The sequence below is a fragment of the Humulus lupulus genome, chromosome 5 (assembly GCF_963169125.1).
Source record: "Humulus lupulus chromosome 5, drHumLupu1.1, whole genome shotgun sequence".
In the NCBI taxonomy this organism is placed as follows: Eukaryota; Viridiplantae; Streptophyta; class Magnoliopsida; order Rosales; family Cannabaceae; genus Humulus; species Humulus lupulus.
Genome location: NC_084797.1, coordinates 236,088,759 through 236,110,262, shown reverse-complemented (window position 1 = coordinate 236,110,262; position 21,504 = coordinate 236,088,759). Strand labels below are relative to the sequence as shown.

Below are 21,504 nucleotides of genomic sequence, written 5' to 3'. Positions count from 1 at the left end.
TCTCTCTCACTAATGGACCCAAAACAGGTATGTTTTAAAAATGTATAACTCGCAAGCGCATGAATCGTATATGAAGTATAGTGTTCGTGTAACCACGGATGTCGAACCCAAAGGAGTTGTCTAAAATAAAAAAGAAAACTATTTTAAATCAAAATGAATAAATTATAACCTAGCTCCAAAGATTGATGAGAATTTGTGACAAGAAAATAAAATAAAAGATAATAATAAAGATATTAAAGACAATTGTAGATACTTAAATTAATAATTGTAAACAAGATGGTAGAAGAAAGATTATTAAGATAATAGAATCCACAAAATATAAGTTCAATAACATTTATAAGTACATTGATTTTCAAGTTTTAGTAATAGTATAAATTAATCAAACAATCACTTATTCAAATTATATATTCTATTTAAGCACAAATTTTCATAAAAATATAGGATTTATCTTCATTTTTAAAATTATAATTTCAAAGTATTTAATGTAAATCAATCTAATGAAATAACAAGTAAATCAATTAATATTATTTATAAGGCAAAACATAATATTTTTGTTCTAAGCATTGAGTGTGTACAATTTAATGATACATCTTACACAAAAAATATTAGGTTTTTGCACTAATGAAGAACAAAGTGTAAATATGTGCTAACAATCCAAAATACATGATATTTAAGATGAAATAAGATATTTGAAGAAGAAAATTCATAAACTTTATTGCACAAAATGAGAAATCAACACACAACATAAATACTATCTAGTTATATATTGTTTCATCATCCCCTTAATAATCTTAAAAAGATTAGTTACTCATAACTAGAATAGAAAATACAAACAAAAAATTACAAACATAACTTAGGAAAATTTGGAGGAAAAACCCCCAAAATTTTCCTTTAAAAACTCATAGAAAAATGACCAAAAAGAAGAAAAAGAGGAAGAGAATAGAGAGGTCTTGAAAGTGTGGAACTCATGTAGAGTAACCTCCCTAAAATATGCACTAAACTCCCTTATTTATAACAAAAAAAAATGTATTAAAATAATTAATTTAAATTGATTAAATTAATTAAATTAATTATAATATAGCAAATAGGGGTAAATTGTATGGTGTAATGATGATTTTTTGGTAAAATATGTAGAAAGTGGGGTAAAAATTTGTCATTTTTAGACAAAGGGGACAAGGGGACAAATAGGCATTTGTTGGGCTCAAGAGAGGGTGGCTTGGTGGCTGGTGCTGTTGGGATGGCTGGATGCATGTTGGGCCAAATGGGTGCTTGAGCTTGGCTGTGGAGTTGGGGGTTAGGGTGGTTGGACGTGTGCTTCGGTTGATGCAACTGGGAGATGGCTTGTTGCTGAGTTAAGGCACGGCTGAGAATTGAACAGGAGGCAGGCGTGGACTGCTGGTGAGGTGGAGAAGCTTTGGCCTGGGCTAGGTGCACAGCTGGGTGTGGGCCTGGAAGCTTGGTAGGCCCATGGGGTGCAAGGGGGCAGAACTGGAGAAACGGGCTGGGCTTCTAATTCACCATTTTGTCATTCTTTTCTTTCAAAACTACCACTTTTCTTTTCTTTTCTCTTCTTTTCAAGAGCAAAAGTGTCATAAATTCTCTACAAAATAAATATAAAATAAATCATAATAAAATATTTTCAACTATAAAATAAATCAATTTAATTCTTTGAAAATATTAATTATAACTTAATTTATATTTAACATTTAATTTTAATAATACAACATTTTTTTACCTCAAACTAAACAACAATAATTCAAATAATTAACTACAACATTTTACAACAAAATAACTATAAAAACACACAAAAATATATAAAATCAAAATAAACCCAATAAATTCAAAATTACTTTAAAACTTAATAAATCAATTAAAAACTCAAGAATTAAGCAGCTGTAATGACCCAACTACTCTAGACTTTTGGACCATTAACGAAAACTATACATAAACACTAATCCTTAATAAAACTTTACAAGTGAAAAGACCATAACTTTATTAAGAAACTTGTAAAAATAAAAGTTAAACTTACATAAAATATCAAGTAGGATATGGGATCCCATTGTTTTAAAATCAAAACATGACATAATTAAAAAGAGATTTACATAATAAAATGTGGAAAAATACATGTAAAAACCATAAGAAACAAAACTACATCCTTGAATTGAAACGCTCGGCTCTTGAATCCATTCCGCCTCAATACACATTCTCCAAGCTTCCAAGAACCTTTCTCGCCACTAAGACTATTTTCCTGCACATATAAACAAAAATGAGTGAGCCTAATGCCCAGCAAGGAAAATCTAACACATAGTCCATATACATAAATTTCATAAAAAAACATAAAAACATAACATAACACTTATATCACATACATACTATAATGGCAATTATTACTTGGGGTCCCATAGACTAAACAAGTCATATGCCCATTAGATTAGTGGGGTCTTGCTAGATAAGCAAGTCATATGCCCATAATCTATTTGGGGCTTGTTAGTCATATAGGTCATATGCCCAAGCCTACAAACATATTTAACATAACATATTTCATAACATAAAAACCATAAGATAACATATAAAAAGCATATAACATATAAATTCTATCATATTTTCCTTACCAAAATTACCGGGATATGAGGACAGAGTTGGGACTTTGGAACACTCCGAAAAACCATTTGTAACAGAGTGAGTATATTGAAGAAGAGAAATGAAAGGAATGGAAGGACTATACCATTGAGAATATACTTACCAAAAACTTATGTGCAAGTTCTTAGATTTCCTAACCAAAATAAAGAATAAGGTTAGAAGGCTGAGTAGAAGACTATGAGAACTTAAATAAAATAATACCAAGGAACCAGAGTGTGGAAATACCTTGAAGACTTGTAAGACCAATCTAAACCTTGAACCGAAATGCTATAAAACCTTACTTCCCAAGTGTTTGATAAGCTTATGATGATCAAGCTTATGATTCCCAACCCAAGTGTTTACACTCTCACTCTCACCTAGCAACTTGCAGCCTTTGAACTTAGAGTAATAGATGAATAAATGGCTGGGTACTAGGTTCTATTTATAGAGTTTAGGAATGAAAAGATCTTCGTTTAACTTGAATAAAAATAATGGTTTTTTAAGTGAAAATAATTTGAATTATCGTTCAGCAGAGGCTAAAGACTAGTTCAGAAAGGTGCTGGACTTATCAAGAGGTTGAAGGTTTGAATGGAGAATGATTTCAAAAACTTTCAAAATGTGCTGAGAGGGGCGATATATCGCCCCCTGTAGGCGATATATCGCCTGGGCCAGTATGCCCGAGGCAATCGTGCATCGTTTCGGGTTTTTCGTATCTTCGTGCTGCGATATATCGCCCCCTATAGCTGCGATATATCGGCATACGCCGATTATTTAAACACGAAATTACACATTTTTAGCTTAATTTGAATTGAGTAAACAGCCTTGACTAAGCCCTCTAACGTTTTCAAAGCTGCTGACTGGCCTTAGAGTATTCAAATTTTAACCTTAATAAATTAAATCCTCAAAATACTTAATCATTAATAAACCCATACATAACATGTGCTATTATCTAATTGGTTCTTATCTAAACCTTATAATATAATAAATATTACTCTCAATATCAGTCATATTAATCAAACCTTAGGTTAAAATTAATATTCTTAAACTATAGGTTAAACTTAGAAAATCTACAAGTACTACTATGAGTGTCCAAATAAATCCCGGTCTGAACCAAAAATCCACAGTCATAAAGATAAAACTATTATTACTATTATACTACTATCTAACTTAGCTATGTAAAGTTCTTGGACTCTACAGCAGCAATTAGCACATAAAAAGTAGTAAAATAACTCTATTTTGTAGAGTTATCACTCACTGTCTCTCTCAAACTCAGTCTCTCTCCAACTCTCAGTCTCCCTCACGTTCACACCCCTCCCTCTTTGTTTCTCTACGATGCACGCCAACAGCTCACACAGTCACACTCTACCACACCAGTCGAAGCACCCATACACAGTCTGTAATGCCCCAAATTTTCTAATAAAGTTTAGGACCTTGATTAGAAGGCCGGAAGGGCCATAATTGATTTATTATGTTATTAAATAATTATATGCATGTTTATGTGAATTATGTTATTATATGATGATAAATGCATGCATATGAGTCCACATTTAATTATAAGGGCATTTTGGTAATTTGACCCGTTGAGGGCGTGATTGTGTATTTTTATGCATGTGGGTGAATTACAAATAATACCACATTATATGTGGATTTTTTTGAGCCATTCGGCATGAGAAGATCATGGAATGCAAGTTTTCGGTCTAGTCATAACGGGATTAAGTTCGGGGCTCAAAGTGAGTCTCGGGGTAATTTGGTGATTAGAACGCTGCCGAGAATTAAAGGGTAACGGGATATGAATTATTGGTATTTGAGAATATTGAGAATAGTGAGAATTGGAGGGTGTTAATTATAATTAACGAGATAGGCGGGAAATGACAATTTTACCCTTGGGAGCCTTTAGAAACCTTTATTTGACCTAGGGGTATTTTAGTCTTTTCACCCCTAGGATTGATATAAGCCATTAGAAGGCTGTGAATTGTAAAAAAAAAGCATCATTACCATCCTCATTTCTCCCTCCCGTACATATTCTTCTCTCCTTCTTCCTTTTGATTTTTGAAAGCCAACTTAAAGAAACAAGCTAGGAGATCAAAGGTGGGAGCATAGAAACTTAGTTCATCCGTTGAAGAGGACTCAAATCCAACTTGAGGTAAGATTTCATCCGTGAACTTAAGCTTTACCCTATTTTTCTTATGGTTTTCAGTCAAAGGAATTTGAGGTGTTGGTTGTGAGAATTCATGGAAGTTTTGTGTAAGATTGCTTGGGTTTTGATGAGGGTGTGATGTAGATGAAGTTTAGGGATTGAATTTGATGTTTGGGTGAAGTTTAGGGTTGGTTTGGAGGTTTGGTTTTCAAGGGAAATCGCAGGGGAGAAGACCACAATTTTCTCTGGTTTGCTGATGGCGCCCCAGCGCTAGGCAGAGCAGGGTAGGTTCTAGGCTTCTCTGACTTTGGGGCAGCGCCCCAGCGCTAGTGCACTTTCCAACAAACTTATTTTTAAGGTTTGGGATGACTTTGGGGGCTTGGGGAATGGTTCCACTACCCCGTTTGGGTGGATTAAGATTCCCGAGAGTGTGGGATGGATCCCGGGAGTAAGGTTTTAGATTATAAACATTTTTATGATTTATTTTATTGATAGGATTCCATATTTGGTTATGACTAGGTGACCGCTAAAGGATCAAATGGTTGATCGTTCTCAAGGGTCATTCTTTTACTAATTCTTGCTCGAACCTGAGGTAAGAAAACTACACCCTATGTATATGACATTCATGGTTATTCTTGATGCATGTTGGATGTTTAAATGTGAACAATGATAGCATTTTGAATGCTCAGCAATCTTACTTACTTGTATATGGCTATTATCGAGGCATGCCGAGTGATTAAATGTGATGCATATGATGCACGAGAAACATGTGAATAGGGCATGCCATGATTATTGAATATGAGATTGTTCAGAGCTTGAGTCTCTGTGTTTATGCATGATCCTAGTTATGCTAGAAATTGTTAAGTAAGCATGTTGAATGCCCTATATTCGGATATTTGACATATGATATATGTTTGGTAGCATTGCTTACTTGTGTATGGCACTGACTAGTCAGGGTCGGCACTGGTCGCGTATTACTGACCTAAGAGCCGAAAACGGCATAAGCGTCATGAACGCAGGGCCGATAAAAGATTAGATCTAATCGATATCAACGTTGAATGACTCTAGGAGCATTAATGCCAGACTGACCCTAAGGTCGATGAAAATTATAAGCGCTTGATTAGTCTAGGACAAGTTACTCAGAGCCAGGGCCAAAGGCCTAGGTGACGGTTTGTCACGTGGCTAGGGAGCAGAATCCCATGGTTGTGACTCTATGGTCATGCGATAGGTTATATTGGTGACTAGTTCATCGAACACCTATCTTGTGTTAAGCTAGTGAAATGATCACTTATTTATTAAGGGAACGGAACCCACCTTAGTGACTATTACAACTGTCACTCTTCTACTCAGGGTTATAAGCCCGGTATGGTTACCGGAACCACCAGTGTTAAATCACTTATCTGATTAGGATTGACTTGATAGTCATCCACTCAAGAGGGCAGGATTCTTTATCCTGGATACCCATCATTACGTAAACTTATTTGCCTGCTTGAATATGGCTATATTTGCTAGGCATGTGCCTTATGATTTGATGGCATGATATTCCTGTTCATGAGCATATTAAGTTTTCTTGTTGGGCTTCGGCTCACGGGTGCTATGTGGTGTAGGTAAAGGCAAAAGAAAGTTGAACCATCCCTAAGTTGGAGAGCTTAGGTGGCGATGTGTACATATGCGGCTGCTCAACCGCCACGACCGAGGTTTGAAAGAGGAACTAGGGTTAAACCTTGTTTTTCCGCTTAGATGTTGTTTGTAAATATTTCGTTGTAATAAACCTTTAAATTATATTTTTGGGATCCCAATGTATACAGTAAACGTTCTAATGAAACATTATGTCTTAACCAAGATTTTAATCCTTAAATCGCTAATCATACTTAGATACACGATATTGGCCAAATGACTCGATTAGCGAGTTTAGCACTGTTTATAAGGCACACCGTAACGATCCCTGGAGTTTGGGGCGTTACACTACTACACTAGTAATTTGGATCTAGATCACATGTATTCATAATACTAGTGGACCGTACTTGCAGTAATTAATCTAAAGATTCCATAAATTTATTTTACTGCAAACTATTCAAGTTCATTTATCTCAAACCCAATCCTCCCGTACCGATACGTGGTTGAGATCACATATATGAACTTAGGAATTTTTATGATATTTACTTAATATTATCACAGAATAATATAGTCCATAAAATATGTGCATAACAAATTCAATTTATTTATTTATTTCTTAAAACAATGTCTACTACATATGTTTTCAAGGCACAATTCCCAACAAGAAGTAATCGAGAAAGAGAAAGAGAAATCTCTGTTTTTGCCCAGCTTATTCCACAACCTTCCTTGGCTGAGTTTATCTGATGGTCTAAATGACCAAATTGCCCCTAAGGCCATTTAAAGACTTCAAAGCCAAGCAAGGGCATAATTGTCATTTCCCACCTATCTCGTTAATCATAATTAACGTCCTCCAATTCTTGTTATTACCAATATCCTTAAATAATTATTAAATCATATCTCATTACCCACTCACTCCCAGTAATGTACTAAACACCAATTTACCCCCAGGCTCACCCCGAGCCCGATAATTAACCTTGTTATGACCAAACCGCTAACTTGCATCCTAGGATTGTCTCATGTCGAATAGATTAAACATATTCACATAATAATGTGGTCTCATATCACATACATGCAAATAAATATACAAAGGGAAATTTCACATTCTATGCATCATAAAGTGTGCTAATTAAAAAATATACTCGGCATAATAAATATTTCAAAATAATGCCACTTACCCAAAATACCCTTGTCATTTTCCCCTTGCTTCTATCTTCTCTCTTATCTCTTCCCTTTCTCTCTCCGTTCATTATCTCTCACCTCACGACACCACCACCCACGGCAACGACGCCACCACCAACACCAAAAAAACCTCAATAACTTCGGCCACCTTGTAGAGATAAACACAATATACCCAAAGAAACATACATTTTGATGATTCTTTGAGTATAAATTTATGGGTAATTAATTGTTTCTCAAATATAATGAACTTTCTTTCACTTAAGACACTAAATACTGCATTTCGAACAGATTTGGGCATGAGTTTAGGGTTTTATTGTGATTTTTTTTCAGATCTGAAACTCTAAACTCTGCAGAAAATCAACCTTGCTCGATGGTGGTTCAATGGTGCTCGATGTGGCCTTCAAAATCATGATTTTTCATGAAAAAACGACTTGCTCCACGGTGTTTGATGCAATTATTGCAATATACATAATTTTTCACTCGAGTGTCCGTTTGGGGTGGTTTATTTTTTGATTTTGGGTATTTTTTTCAAGATCTATACGTTTGTCATTCTAATATGCACATTTGTGAAGTGTAACACATGAAAGAAATAAAAAAAATGCAAACATACCTCATGTTTAAGACATCTTTTGGTATGTTTCCAAGTTTTAAACTTCTCAAATATGCATATGAGCATGTCAAACGTGTAGATCTTGAAAAAAAATACAAAAAATAAAAAAAAGGGAAAATTGCGGCATAAATACCCATTTTGTTCATTTTGTTGCTAATAAGTACCCAATTTTTAAAAATTGCTGCATTAATACTCAAAATTCCACTTTTTAGACTCTGCCGTTGGTACCCACTTAACAGAGTTACTATTAAGGACACATGTACTATCCTGATAATTCTTCTTCTTTTTTCACCTAATTAATTAAGAAAATACAATAAGTACCATCAATAATGTGTCTAGCTTTATTTTTAGCCCGATAAAAAGTCCAAGAGGAAACTTTAGAGTACTTACTATCAGATGTCATATGTCTGTAAGACTTTAGAGTACTAATTTTTATTTTAATTAGTTTTATGTATTTTCTTAATTAATTAGGTGAAAAAAAAGAAGAATTATCAGGACAGTACACGTGTCCTTAATAGTAACTCTGTTAAGTGGGTACCAACGACAGAGTCTAAAAAGTGGAATTTTTAGTATTAATGCAGCAATTTTTAAAAATTTGGTACTTATTAGCAACAAAATGAACAAAATGGGTATTTATGCCGCAATTTTTAAAAATTGGGTACTTATTAGCAACAAAATGAACAAAATGGATATTTATGCCGCAAATTTCCCTAAAAAAAAATCACCCCAAATGGACACCCGAGTGAAAAATTATGTATCTTGCAAGAATCGCATCGAGCACCATCAAGCATCATTGAGCACTATTGAGCAAAGTCATTTTTTCATGAACAATCTTGATTTTGAAGGCCCCATCGAGCTGGCATCAAGCACTATCAAGCAACCATTCGCTGGGGCCTTCAAGATCAAGATATTCATGAAAAAACGACTTTGCTCGATAGTGGTTCGATTATGGCTTGGTGGTGCACGATGATGCTCGATGCAATTCTTGCAAGAGACATAATTTTTCACTCGGGTGTCCGTTTGGGGTGATTTTTTTTTATTTTGGGTATTTTTTCAATATCTACACGTTTGACATGCTCATATGCACATTTGGGAAGATTAAAACTTGAAAACATACCAAAAGATGTCTTAAACATGAGCTATGTTTGCACTTTTGTATTTTTTACAAGTGTTACACTTCACAAAAATGCATATGAACATGTCAAACGTGTAGATCTTGAAAAAATACCCAAAATAAAAAAAAAATCACCCCAAATGGACACTCGAGTGAAAAATTATGTCTCTTGCAATAATTGCATCGAGCACCATCGAGCAAAGTCATTTTTCATGAAAAATCATGATTTTGAAGGTCCCATTGAGCTGGCATCGAGCACCATCGAGCAAGGTCGATTTTCAGCAGATTTCAGAGTTTCAGATTTGAAAAAAATCGCAAAAAAAACCCAAAAATCATGCCCAGATTTGTTCGAAATACAATATTTAGTGTGGTGGTGGTGTTGGTGGTGTCGTGAGGTGAGAGAGAATGAACTAAGAGAGAGAGAGGGAAGAGAAGAGAGAAATGAGAAGTGAAAAGTGAGGGAGGAAATTGTAAGAGTATTTTGGGTAAAGTGTAAAAAAGTAGCATTATTTTGAAATCTTTAATATGCCCAGCATTTTTTTTAAATAGTAGACTTTATCAAGCATACAAACTGAAATTTCCCTATACAAATATGCCCTTAACGCCCAAAATTACGAAAATATCATTCTTATAAGAAGTGGACCCACATGCATGCAATTATTATCATATAATAATATATATCACATAATCATGCATATAATCACATATAAAATCAATTATGACCCTCTTGGCCCCCTAATCAAGGCCTTAAGCCTATTAAGAAATTTGGGACGTTATAGTTAGTCGGTTGGACTCAAGAGTGGTACCATTGTGATCTACTCTTCAAGATGATCATTTTGACATGTGGAAAGTATATGTTTTTTCGCGGTTGCCAAAGAAGATGACCAAAATAAAAAAAATCTTTTTTTTTTCCATATTGTGTTACCAAAAAGTAACTAAAATGTAAACTTAAACGAAATTTAATGTACCAATTGTATTCTTATATTACATTTGAATGATAAGACAACTTTAAAGTTATTTTAGAAACATTTCAAGTAACTTTTTAAAAATAGATCATTTCAAGTAACTTTAAAGTTATTCTTTTTGTTAACTCATTAAGTTTGTTGTTTGCTTTAAATTTGTGGCATACTAAAAAATTTAGTCATATATGAAAATGTAACCAATTGCTAACCAAGTAGCTCACTACTTAGCTAGGAACTCCTGTATTCTTTCAGGGGGTGTATACAAAGGAGCTAATGTTTCTTCTGAGTTGTATTATTTGTTATTGACTGATTTAGCCATTTAATAAAGTGCATTTCTTAAAAAAAAATATTAAAAACTTTTAAAAATAACTATGCACTATGCTAATAATATTTTTTTCTAATAAGTTATTCATAATAACTTGTAAATACATGAGTAATTTTTTATTCTATATAATAACTAATTAATTTCTAAAATAAACTTGAAGGTAATGTAAAAATATTTTAATAATAAGACATATAAATTACATATGTGACTAAAAATGTCTATTAAAAGTTTTCATTTAAAAGTTAACGTTTAGTATACTAAATTAATTTTTATTAATAAACTATATGGTGACTTATTATACTATACGCCAACTCATTAGTTTGTTAAATAAGCTTGAATGTTATCAAAATGTATCTTAAATAATAATATACCATAATATAACATAAAAATAACTAATTTATATATTAAGATGTCTACAAATGAGTATTGGAGGTAACCAAAAGATACTGAAATAATATGATCTAAAAATAAAGTTTTTAATAAAAAAAAGTGACTAATTGGTATCTTATCGGTATCGTACGCAACCAAAATTTAAAATTTTATAACCTAGATTTTTTTTTGGGAAGCGAGATTTCCTAATTTTGTTTCTTTTCAAAATTTAGTATATTTTGTTGACGTGACACTGATATTTATGTAAATAATTTAGTTTAAGGTATTTTTGTAAATACTTTAGATCCTAGTTATATAATTGTAAATTTCATTTTTAGATAAGCTTAAAGCCCAAAGCATAGGTTTAGCCAACTAGGCCTATCTGTTTTAGATTAATATCAAAATTATACACAAATACGAGAAGATTACAAGAATTGACCGTTTGTCAATGTCATAATTAAAAAGAAAAAAGTTGAGACTTGAAAAGTAAAAAAAAATGATGATTTTTGTAAAAGAGTGCCGAAAGTTAAAAGAGTGGGACGGCCCAATTCCAACCTTGGACAGATGGCGACATATCATCGGTTAGTGACGTAAAAAAAATCAAATTTATTAATTTAACCTCATATTCCTACAATATAAATCTTAATTTTTTGTTTAAAATAGTCCTTTCATACTTTTAATATTTAATTGTTTTTATCTAATTATAAATATCTTTTGGTGGGACAGCCATTATTGGTTCTTTCATTCAGGTTCTCGAGGAATTCTCTGTTTTTCTCTGCATTTTGATTATTAAGAAAAGGTCAGCGAAGCCATTTTTTTATTTTTTATTTTATGTAAGTTTTGTAGATTGTGTTTATGATTTTAGTTCAAGTAGTAATTTTTCGATGCGTTTTTTTAAATTGTATTTTTATTGAATTTTCTTGTCCATAATTTGATTTATCCATATATATCTTATAAAGTACGACATGGGTTTTGCTCTCACTCTGTTTTCATCTACTGGGTCTCTCTGATTTAGGGTTTTTGGGGCCTTTTTGTGGTTTATCGTTGGTTTCGGTAATCTGGGTATTGTTTATTTCATTAAAGTTTGATCCTTTTTTTAAGGTAGTCTTATTTGTAGCTCACTCTAGGAGTTTGAGTTTGATGGCTCGGTTGGTACTTCCATGCAAGAGTTCGGGTTATGTGAGGACGAGTTTGTTGGGTTTGATCTCATCTGCTCCTGTGATTATTCTTATCTTATTTCATTTCTATATGTATATATATGTGTATGTCGATGGTTAGAACGACCCTTTTGTTTTAAATCTTATTCCACACTCGTGCTTGTTGTTTTGTGTGCTTTTCTGGGCTGTGAAAAGATTAAATGAAGAGATTATATTGTTTTACAATTTACATTTTTAGTTTCCTATTCATTGGTGGACATTCAATGAGGTACTTTTTTCTTTTGGCGAAGCTGCATTTGTTTATTTTTTCTCTTGTCCTCTTTGCAGCTTAAGTCTACGAGTCGTGTTGGGTTTATTGAGAATTCAGCAAAAACTGTCTGTAAACACAAGCGTTTCCTTAGTTCAGAAGTATGTTGATTCTCTTTCTCAATAAAATCTAATGTCTAATTTGTTATCATTTTGTTCCATTTTATTTTTACATAATAAGTTTTCCTTTTATTGTTTACTTTGAAGTGTTTGAAGTTGGTAGCTTGAATAGAAGATTTCTGAAATTTTTGTCATTGATTGTTATTTGCAGCTTACGTGCAGAAGGAATCATTGTTTTCCATTTCCTCCATTATATGTATGTTGCTTTGAATTTAATGGAATATGTTGTGCATTTCATTCTTATATTTTTTCACTATCTACACTATTTGGCAATTAGAATAGCCTTTTCTTTTCATCTGTACTATTTGTTTGTCATTTGTAATCCTTGACCTTCTTTCAGAGGACTAAACACTTGAGCAGGAGGCTGATCTGTTCAGTTGCTACAGATCCGAAGCAAGTTGACAAATCTGAAATGGATTCTCCAAAAGAAATATTTTTAAAAGACTACAAGAAGCCAGATTATTACTTCGATACAGTATGCTATGGACTTCTAAAGCAAGTGATTTATATAGGTTTGAGCATTTATCTTTAAAATGTAAAACTAAAGCAACTCTTTAATGCAGGTGGATTTGAAGTTTACTCTGGGTGAAGAGAAAACAATCGTTAGCTCAAAAATTACTGTGCTCCCAAGAGTTGAAGGTAGTGTGAACGATTCGTGCCACTTATGATTGATTTGTAGAAACTATATGAATTTTTTTGGTGGTTGTATGTTGTTCATATGTAATAGGTTATTTCTCTCAATGGTAAATCTTTTGCATTTTCCAATAACAAGTGTTTCAAACCTGGTGCTCTATGCAAAGAACTGATGTTAAGCTTATACCTTTAAGATTATTTACACTGTTTTTTTTCTTTTTCAATTTTTTTGCAAGCAGGTTCATCTTCTCCATTGGTGTTGAATGGCCAAGATCTGAAGTTACTTTCAGTTAAAGTCAATGGCAAAGAACTAAAGGCATGTGAATTGAGAGGACCGATTCATAAAATGGAACTTTTTCTCTTTCTTTCTTACCAATGCTTATTGAACTTTAGCGTTTACTTTATCTCTGATGTTTAACTTCCATCTTACTGCCGATGTTTTTCATGTATCTTTGGCTTAGCTGTTCATTTTATCTATGAACCAAACCATTCTCTTTTTAATTCTAGAAATACGAGTTAGTGGTTATTGCATGCTCTGATGCTCGTAGTATATTTTTTCCCCATCATAGGAGGATGAATACCAAGTTGATTCTCGCCATCTCACACTTCTATCTCTGCCAAGTGGTGCATTTACCTTGGAAATTGTTACCGAGATATACCCTCAGAAGAACACATCTCTAGAGGTGCATGACTTTATTGTTTTGATTTCATGTTTTACAATGTCTTGTGATCCTATATTGTGCTTACGCTCTACTTCGTGTATTTCAGGGGCTCTACAGGTCATCAGGGAATTTTTGTACCCAATGTGAAGCCGAGGGCTTCCGTAAAATCACATTTTATCAGGTTCGCTTGGCACTTGTAGTTTTTATTATTTTCTAAATTTGATTCATTAATCAATATACATTGAATTGATACATCGGAATTTTGAGCAGGATCGCCCTGATATAATGGCAAAATACACATGTTACATAGAGGCAGACAAAACACTATACCCGGTTCTATTGTCTAATGGAAACCTTGTAGATCAGGGAGAATTGGAGGTAACTTATTTGACATCATGTAATGTAATAATTTGAGTTTCATAATGTCATGGCTTGTCACACTTTATGCTTTTGTTTCAGGGTGGAAAACATTTTTCTCTCTGGGAAGATCCGTATAAGAAACCTTGCTACTTGTTTGCCTTAGTTGCTGGACAGTTGGAGAGCAGAGATGACATATTTGTCACTCGTTCAGGTCGAAAGGTGTCCCTAAGGATCTGGACCCCAGCACAGGATGTTCCTAAGACTGCACATGCTATGTATTCACTCAAGGCGGCAATGAAATGGGATGAGGATGTCAGTTTTCTCTTGCTATATGTAACTGGAAATTTTGTTTAAGCTCAGCACTATTGATCTTGATTGTAATTCCTTTATTGTTATATGGCACTGATAATAGGTTTTTGGCCTGGAATATGACCTGGATCTCTTCAATATTGTGGCTGTTCCTGATTTTAACATGTAAGTTTAATTTATTTTATGGATTTTATTTTATAGTAATTTTGCATGTATTCGGCTCAGTTGGATATTTTCTGGTGACCACTGACTCATGTATTGTCTTCTAATACTTGTTGATATACTTTTCTTTCCAATTAATTTGCAGGGGAGCTATGGAGAACAAGAGTTTAAATGTATGTATATCTGCGACACAATTTGGAGCTCATACAACAACGGTCTGTCATCTGATTTAATTGAATAACTTTATGAATTGTTTCTTTACAGATCTTCAATTCCAAACTTGTGTTGGCATCTCCAGAAACTGCTTCAGATGCAGATTATGCTGCAATCTTGGGAGTTATTGGCCATGAGGTTTGTTATTGGCATTTTTTCCGTAGTTGTGGAGCCATGTGTCAATAGTCTTAATCCAGTGGAATTAATTCTAACTTTTGGATGTCATTTTGTGCAGTATTTTCACAACTGGACTGGAAATAGGTTAGTTCATACAAAAACTTGTACCCTTTTTGTACAGTACACGTTTTGTGTGCTTTTGTTCCTTAATTGTTTATTTATTTGTCTAATGCCGATATGTTGGCAATGTCACTTGAAACTGGTTTCATCATTGAAGTTGGTTTAGTATTTTTAATATTGATATAGTAGGTACTATCAATTGCTTATGGACATTAGATGTTTTTAGTCTTTCATTAAGCTTTTGCCTGAATTCATTGCAGAGTAACATGCCGTGATTGGTTCCAGCTTAGTCTGAAGGAAGGTCTGACTGTCTTCCGTGATCAGGTATAGCCTTTTATAAGCTTTTTCAATGTATAGTACCATTTCTATCTATTGTTTTAGATTGACCGGATAAGATGGGGATTTTGTTGCAGTTTCTTATTTTTTGTTTATTACAATAATAGGAATTTTCATCTGACATGGGGAGCCGGACTGTGAAGCGGATTGCTGATGTTATGAGACTTAGAAACTATCAATTTCCACAGGTTTTTTTCCAAATGCTTATGTTATTCTAGTTCTCCATTTTAAATGAAGATTTTTGCCATTAGATATTCTTATCAGCATTCATAATTTAATTTTCTATAAAGAGCCACATTCAAGTGTCATTTTGGTTTTTGGTTTTCAGGATGCTGGTCCCATGGCCCATCCTGTACGACCACACTCATACATTAAGGTTAGAAATCATTTCCTTTTCTCATTGTTCTTTTTTTCCTTCCTTTCTTTTGAGGGGGTGTTCTTGTTAACCGGTTTTAATGTCTTATTAGCTATTTGCTTGGCAAGCATGCTAATGTTGTTTTTCCTACTTTGGCAGATGGATAACTTCTACACAGGTATGTATCAATTACTTTCACTACGGGGAAGATTTGTGTGAGTTTTTTCTTTGCAGGAGCTGCCCATCATTTAACATTGAGATTTTGCTTTCTTGTTAACTCACGTTTGAAATGATTCTGATTTGGGATGACTTCGACTTTCAGTGACGGTATGATTCAGTGTTAATATGTTGTGTCTTTTCAGTTTCTATTTTCTGTAATATTGTAAGGAAATATCTGACTCTTCTTGGCTCTTTTTTTTCTCCTCTTCTTTACAGGTGTATGAAAAGGTTTGACCTTCTATTCGACCCTAACTTCTCTTTATTATGTTTGCATGTTTGTACAAGAACAATTATTAATTGCATGAGTGGTTTTCTTCTTGTTTTATCTCATCAGGGAGCTGAGGTTGTGAGAATGTATAAGACTTTATTGGGGAGTCAAGGGTTCCGAAGAGTAAGATTTGAAATGTGTTTGCCTTAATTAATACTGTATCAATGACAATATATTATGCATTATGAAAGGTTTTATTTATATCCTTTTTATTTAGGGGATGGATCTTTATTTCAAGAGACATGATGGGCAAGCTGTCACTTGTGAAGACTTTTTTGCTGCCATGCGTGATGCCAATGATGCAGATTTTGCTAATTTCTTGCACTGGTTTGTCTTTGTCTTGTTTCATTTCACACCTTGTCCATGGCTTCAATTGGTCTGATTTTTTCGAAATAAAATTTTAGGTACTCGCAAGCTGGGACCCCTGTGGTCAAAGTTATATCAGCTTACAACCCCGAAGCCCGCACTTTCTCTTTGAAGTTTAGGTATACATGTTGAAAACTCTTCTGTCTTTTCTTCTTCTGGTGACATTGCTTACATTTTTTGCTTGCTTGGATATTTTCAGTCAAGATGTACCCCCAACTCCAGGGCAATCAGTAAAAGAACCCATGTTCATTCCTGTGGCAATGGGTTTGCTGGACTCTACAGGCAAAGACATGCCTCTATCTTTGGTGTATCATGATGGGAAAATGGAGTCTATTGCAAACAACAATAAACCAGTTTACAGTACAGTTCTTCGAGTAACCAAGGTTAGTTATTTTCTGAATTTATCTTGCACGATCTGCAATGCCCTCTCTTTGTGCTTAGGAGGATTCTTTTTGGGGTAGTTTTATGCTGTGTTATCTTTTGTTTGAATTTTGTAGGAAATCTTCTGAGTGTAGTCCGTCATAATACATGGGAATCAATAATGTATTATAATGTGTTGATCCATCCACTAAAGATAATTGCATAGGGTGTCATTGGTCATGTTGGGAGAGCATTGGACTGTGCTTGCATGCAAAATGCTTTGATCTTTGAAGGCCCTTCTATTTGTTTCCGAGGATTTATTGTTGGTCTTATTTCCTTCACTGACATTTTTATTCTTCTTGTTTGGCTCGTACAGAAAGATGAAGAATTTGTATTCTCTGATATACCGGAGCGACCAATTCCATCTCTATTGCGTGGCTATAGTGCCCCTATTCGTCTTGAATCTGATCTCACAGATAGTGATCTATCTTTCCTCCTTGCGTATGATTCAGACGAGTTCAATCGGTATGTACCCTAAAATACACTTTATTATCCGACAGCTAAACAACTGATTGTGATTTACTTATTGGTTTCTCTTTGTGTTCAAGATGGGAGGCCGGACAAGTGTTAGCACGGAAAATGATGCTCAACTTGGTTGCTGACATTCAACAGAACAAACAGTTGGTGCTAAACCCACAGTTTGTGCACGGGCTTAGAAGCATACTAAGTGACTCAAGTTTGGATAAAGTATTATAGTACTTGTCCTTTTCATTTTTTTTCCCTTAAAGCACATCTATATGGAGAAGTTGCAGGTAGCAGCTCACTGGTTAACCTTTGCCAACCTTTTGTTTGTTTGTTTGGGATCAGGAATTTATTGCAAAGGCAATAACTCTGCCTGGTGAGGGGGAAATAATGGACATGATGGAAGTTGCGGATCCTGATGCTGTTCATGCTGTTCGTACCTTTATAAGGAAGCAACTGGCTTCTGAACTTAAAGCAGAACTGCTCACCACGGTACGCATCTTCTTATGATTTCCATTAATACAGCAGTACATGTTTCATATAGTTGTTGGGGCATCTCCAAGACATTTAACTCCTTAACTTGTTTTTTATACATTTAATAGGTCACAAACAATAAAAGCTCAGAGGAGTACCAATTTGACCATTCGAACATGGCAAGGCGTGCTTTGAAGAATATTGCTCTCGGTCTGTTCTTTTTTTAAAATTAAGCACGGAATTTAATAATTTTCAGAGCTTTTTGTTAACTCTGTCTTTGTTGCTTGTTTTACCTGTAGCATATTTGGGATCCCTTGAAGATCCCACGCTTACTGAGCTCGCGCTGCGTGAATATAGGTCAGCCACAAATATGACTGATCAATTTGCAGCCCTGGCAGCATTATCTCAAAGCCCTGGTAAAACTCGTGATGATATTTTGGCTGATTTCTACAGCAAGTGGCAGGATGACTTTTTGGTAATTTCTGATTTCTGTGTTTTTTTTTTCTTTTTAAAGAAAAATTTGTAAGTACTGATGCATATATTATTATTATTATTATTATTATTATTCAGGTTGTAAATAAATGGTTTGCACTTCAAGCCATGTCTGACATTTCTGGTAATGTTGAAAATGTTCGAAACCTCCTGACCCACCCGGCATTTGACCTCCGCAATCCAAACAAAGTATACTCCCTTATTGGAGGTTTCTGTGGGTCTCCTGTGAATTTCCATGCAAAAGACGGCTCCGGTTACAGGTTCCTGGGAGAAATTGTTTTGCAACTAGACAAAATTAACCCACAGGTCTTTTCAAGAACACATCTCTTAATCTTGTTTGCCTATCATTATTTTCATATATTTCATTATCGTCATTGTTTGTTTTGTTATTTTAACATTTAATCTTATGGGTTTGCAGGTTGCCTCCCGGATGGTGTCAGCCTTCTCAAGGTGGAGGCGCTACGATGAAACCCGACAAAACCATGCCAAGGTAATAACCGCTACTACTATTGGCCCATAATTATTGTTTACATCTTTGATGTCTGTTTGTCTCCAAAGTCCAAACATCTATTCTGGATCTTTGCTGAAGCTTTAAGATGCCTAGATTAAAATTGGTGATTGAAAATTGATATGGTGTTTGCACTTGCAGGCACAGTTGGAGAAGATCATGTCCACCAATGGGCTGTCGGAGAACGTGTTTGAGATTGCCTCAAAAAGCTTAGCTGCTTAAGTTGATTTCATCTGTTTCTGGAGAGATGAACCTACTCAATATACAGAGATGCATTTGCCACTAGTTTCAGCATATAGAGAAAGCCAACATTTCCTTGCTTCTCTTATGCACAGAACATCTCCCTGAACCTTGGTAATATGCTTTGTTACCTAGTACCTGCATCTCTGCCAAATCCATAGATAGACAATGCATGTTCACCTTTAAGAAATTAGTGCACTCTCTGAGACATGTTCATGAACCTTCTTTTGGGGTTTGAGACCTGTTATGAATCATGATATTTGAATATTTTTTCCTTTAATGAAGTATTGAATAAGGTTAACATTTCTTATATATTTTTCTTCATGATTGAGAAGGATACTTAGACAATATTTAAAAGTTTTTTTGAAGCACTAAATAACCCATCTGGATGTTGATAGTCAACCTTATATTAATAAAGAAAAGTATGTGATAACATGATAATGGTTGGTGACCTATAACAATTAGTGGGCCCAAGACTAAAACACAAATCCTGAAAATAAAGATATTATTAGGCAGAGTTTAGTTAATCTGCATTCATGTATAAATCTATGAAAGTAGGCTGACCAATTAGGATCTTGCATTTGTAGCTGATGTGGCTAATCATGCGTGGCATAGGCTAAGTAATTAGACAGGCAAACATTAGTTTAATATGGTTTATTTTATTTTGGTATTGGTTTTTTTGTTGTGATGAAGACTTGGAAGTCATAGCCTTTTTATAAGTTAGGCCAAAGTTCTTATCTTTTTATCATCAAGGACCAAAGTGATGAAGCCACCTTGAGCTTTATGACCTTAGAAAGTCATCTTTGAATTGCACAACTTTCATAGAAGCAAAGGCTTAAAATTAGCCTCTTCTAGATCAATCCCTTTTCATTATTATGCTGTATATATTCAGAAAGTATATAAAGGAGGCAATATACATTGTATGTATATATATATATATATATTTAAGGGTAAAGAGAAAGTGTCCTTGTGATTGCCAAAAAAAAGAAATTTAGTGATGATGTACCATACAATTTCTCTTTTTAACCCTAACTTTGGTCTAGGTGAAACAAAGATATCATAAAATACAAAATTCAACTTTCTTTTTTGATTGATTCAAAGGGAGCTCAAAAAAAAAAAAAAAAAAAAAAATCTAATCATTTTCCAACTTTTTTTTAATTGTAGCTCTTCATTATGAGTTAGTAAGGGTCAAAAAGTTGTGTTCTCTTCTCTTCTGCTTTTAACTCCAAAATGGTCATAATTTCTCATCAAAACTTATATAGAAAAAAGAAGAAGATAGCTTGAGTTCCATGTTAGAACATGAAATGAGTATTGTTTTTAACCCAAAATAGAGTGAGTTATTCTTGCTCCCCAAAAGGTCAAGACTTTAGTTAAAGCTTTTTCATGTTCCTCTTTATGCTTGCTCTTTCAATCATTTTTCTTGCCTCTATTTCTCAAACCTATTTTCACAAACTTGTAGTTTGTCTTTGTAGTAGGGCCCCTTACTAAGAAAATCTAGTCATATTATGTGGAACCTAAAGTTAAAGGTGTTGATAATTATGGTTGACAATGTTTATAGATCAAATCATTTATTTCACCTTGAACATAACAAATCAAGTAAAAAAATTTCAATAGGACAAAGTAACATTCATAACATACTTTTTTTTTTACCATTTTCCCCCAAACCATATGTGATTTATGGTGCTATCATTTTTTTTCCGGAAAATTAGTCAAATTTTATATATTTAGTAGAATAGTATTAGAAAAAATTGAGGAACATCCTCCAACCAAATGAGTTTACTATTAAAAAAAATTAATATTTTTTTAAAAGGAGTTTAATATTAAAAAAACTTATCATATTTATAACATAAAAAAATAATCTAACTCAATAATTTATACATAGGCTTTGGATGTAGTCCCTCCAATTTTTTTTTTTGTTAGAAATAAATCTTATTACTATTCAGATTGTATTGGAAAAAGAAACAAATTGGAGGGGGAATTTATTTCAATCAGCAAAACTCATCATCTAGTCTAAGGACATGCTTTGCCAAACCATAAACTGCATTATTAAATTTACAACTAATATACCATAGAGATGCTCTCGAGAAAAAATAGTCCCTCTTATTTAAATATTTTTGTACATTTAGATGCAAAAGAATATAATTATGTAAAATTATACATAATTACATATAATTTTTTCTTTGTTTATGATTAAATTATATTAATATTCTCCGGACAAAACACATGACATACATAAACATAACATACTATTTTTTTTTAGTGAAAGGTCAAAG

At 33.7% G+C, this 21,504-nt stretch overlaps 1 protein-coding gene across 1 annotated transcript; it reads left to right on the top strand.

Annotated features, from left to right (window-relative positions):
• Positions 1 to 11,901: 11,901 nt before the first annotated feature.
• On the top strand, positions 11,902 to 19,543 carry LOC133778452 (puromycin-sensitive aminopeptidase). Its single transcript, XM_062218387.1, is given in 32 exon segments — positions 11,902 to 12,150; positions 12,417 to 12,497; positions 12,667 to 12,711; positions 12,856 to 12,990; positions 13,079 to 13,154; positions 13,388 to 13,464; positions 13,718 to 13,831; positions 13,917 to 13,991; positions 14,081 to 14,188; positions 14,270 to 14,482; positions 14,583 to 14,644; positions 14,787 to 14,814; positions 14,906 to 14,992; positions 15,090 to 15,115; positions 15,352 to 15,415; positions 15,535 to 15,615; positions 15,756 to 15,803; positions 15,942 to 15,995; positions 16,145 to 16,213; positions 16,215 to 16,229; positions 16,336 to 16,392; positions 16,487 to 16,596; positions 16,674 to 16,754; positions 16,835 to 17,018; positions 17,372 to 17,520; positions 17,604 to 17,742; positions 17,863 to 18,009; positions 18,120 to 18,201; positions 18,291 to 18,466; positions 18,562 to 18,789; positions 18,902 to 18,973; positions 19,133 to 19,543. Coding segments are annotated over 32 exon segments (3,042 nt in total). The 5' UTR covers positions 11,902 to 12,072; the 3' UTR covers positions 19,214 to 19,543.
• The last annotated feature ends 1,961 nt before the right edge of the window (positions 19,544 to 21,504 follow it).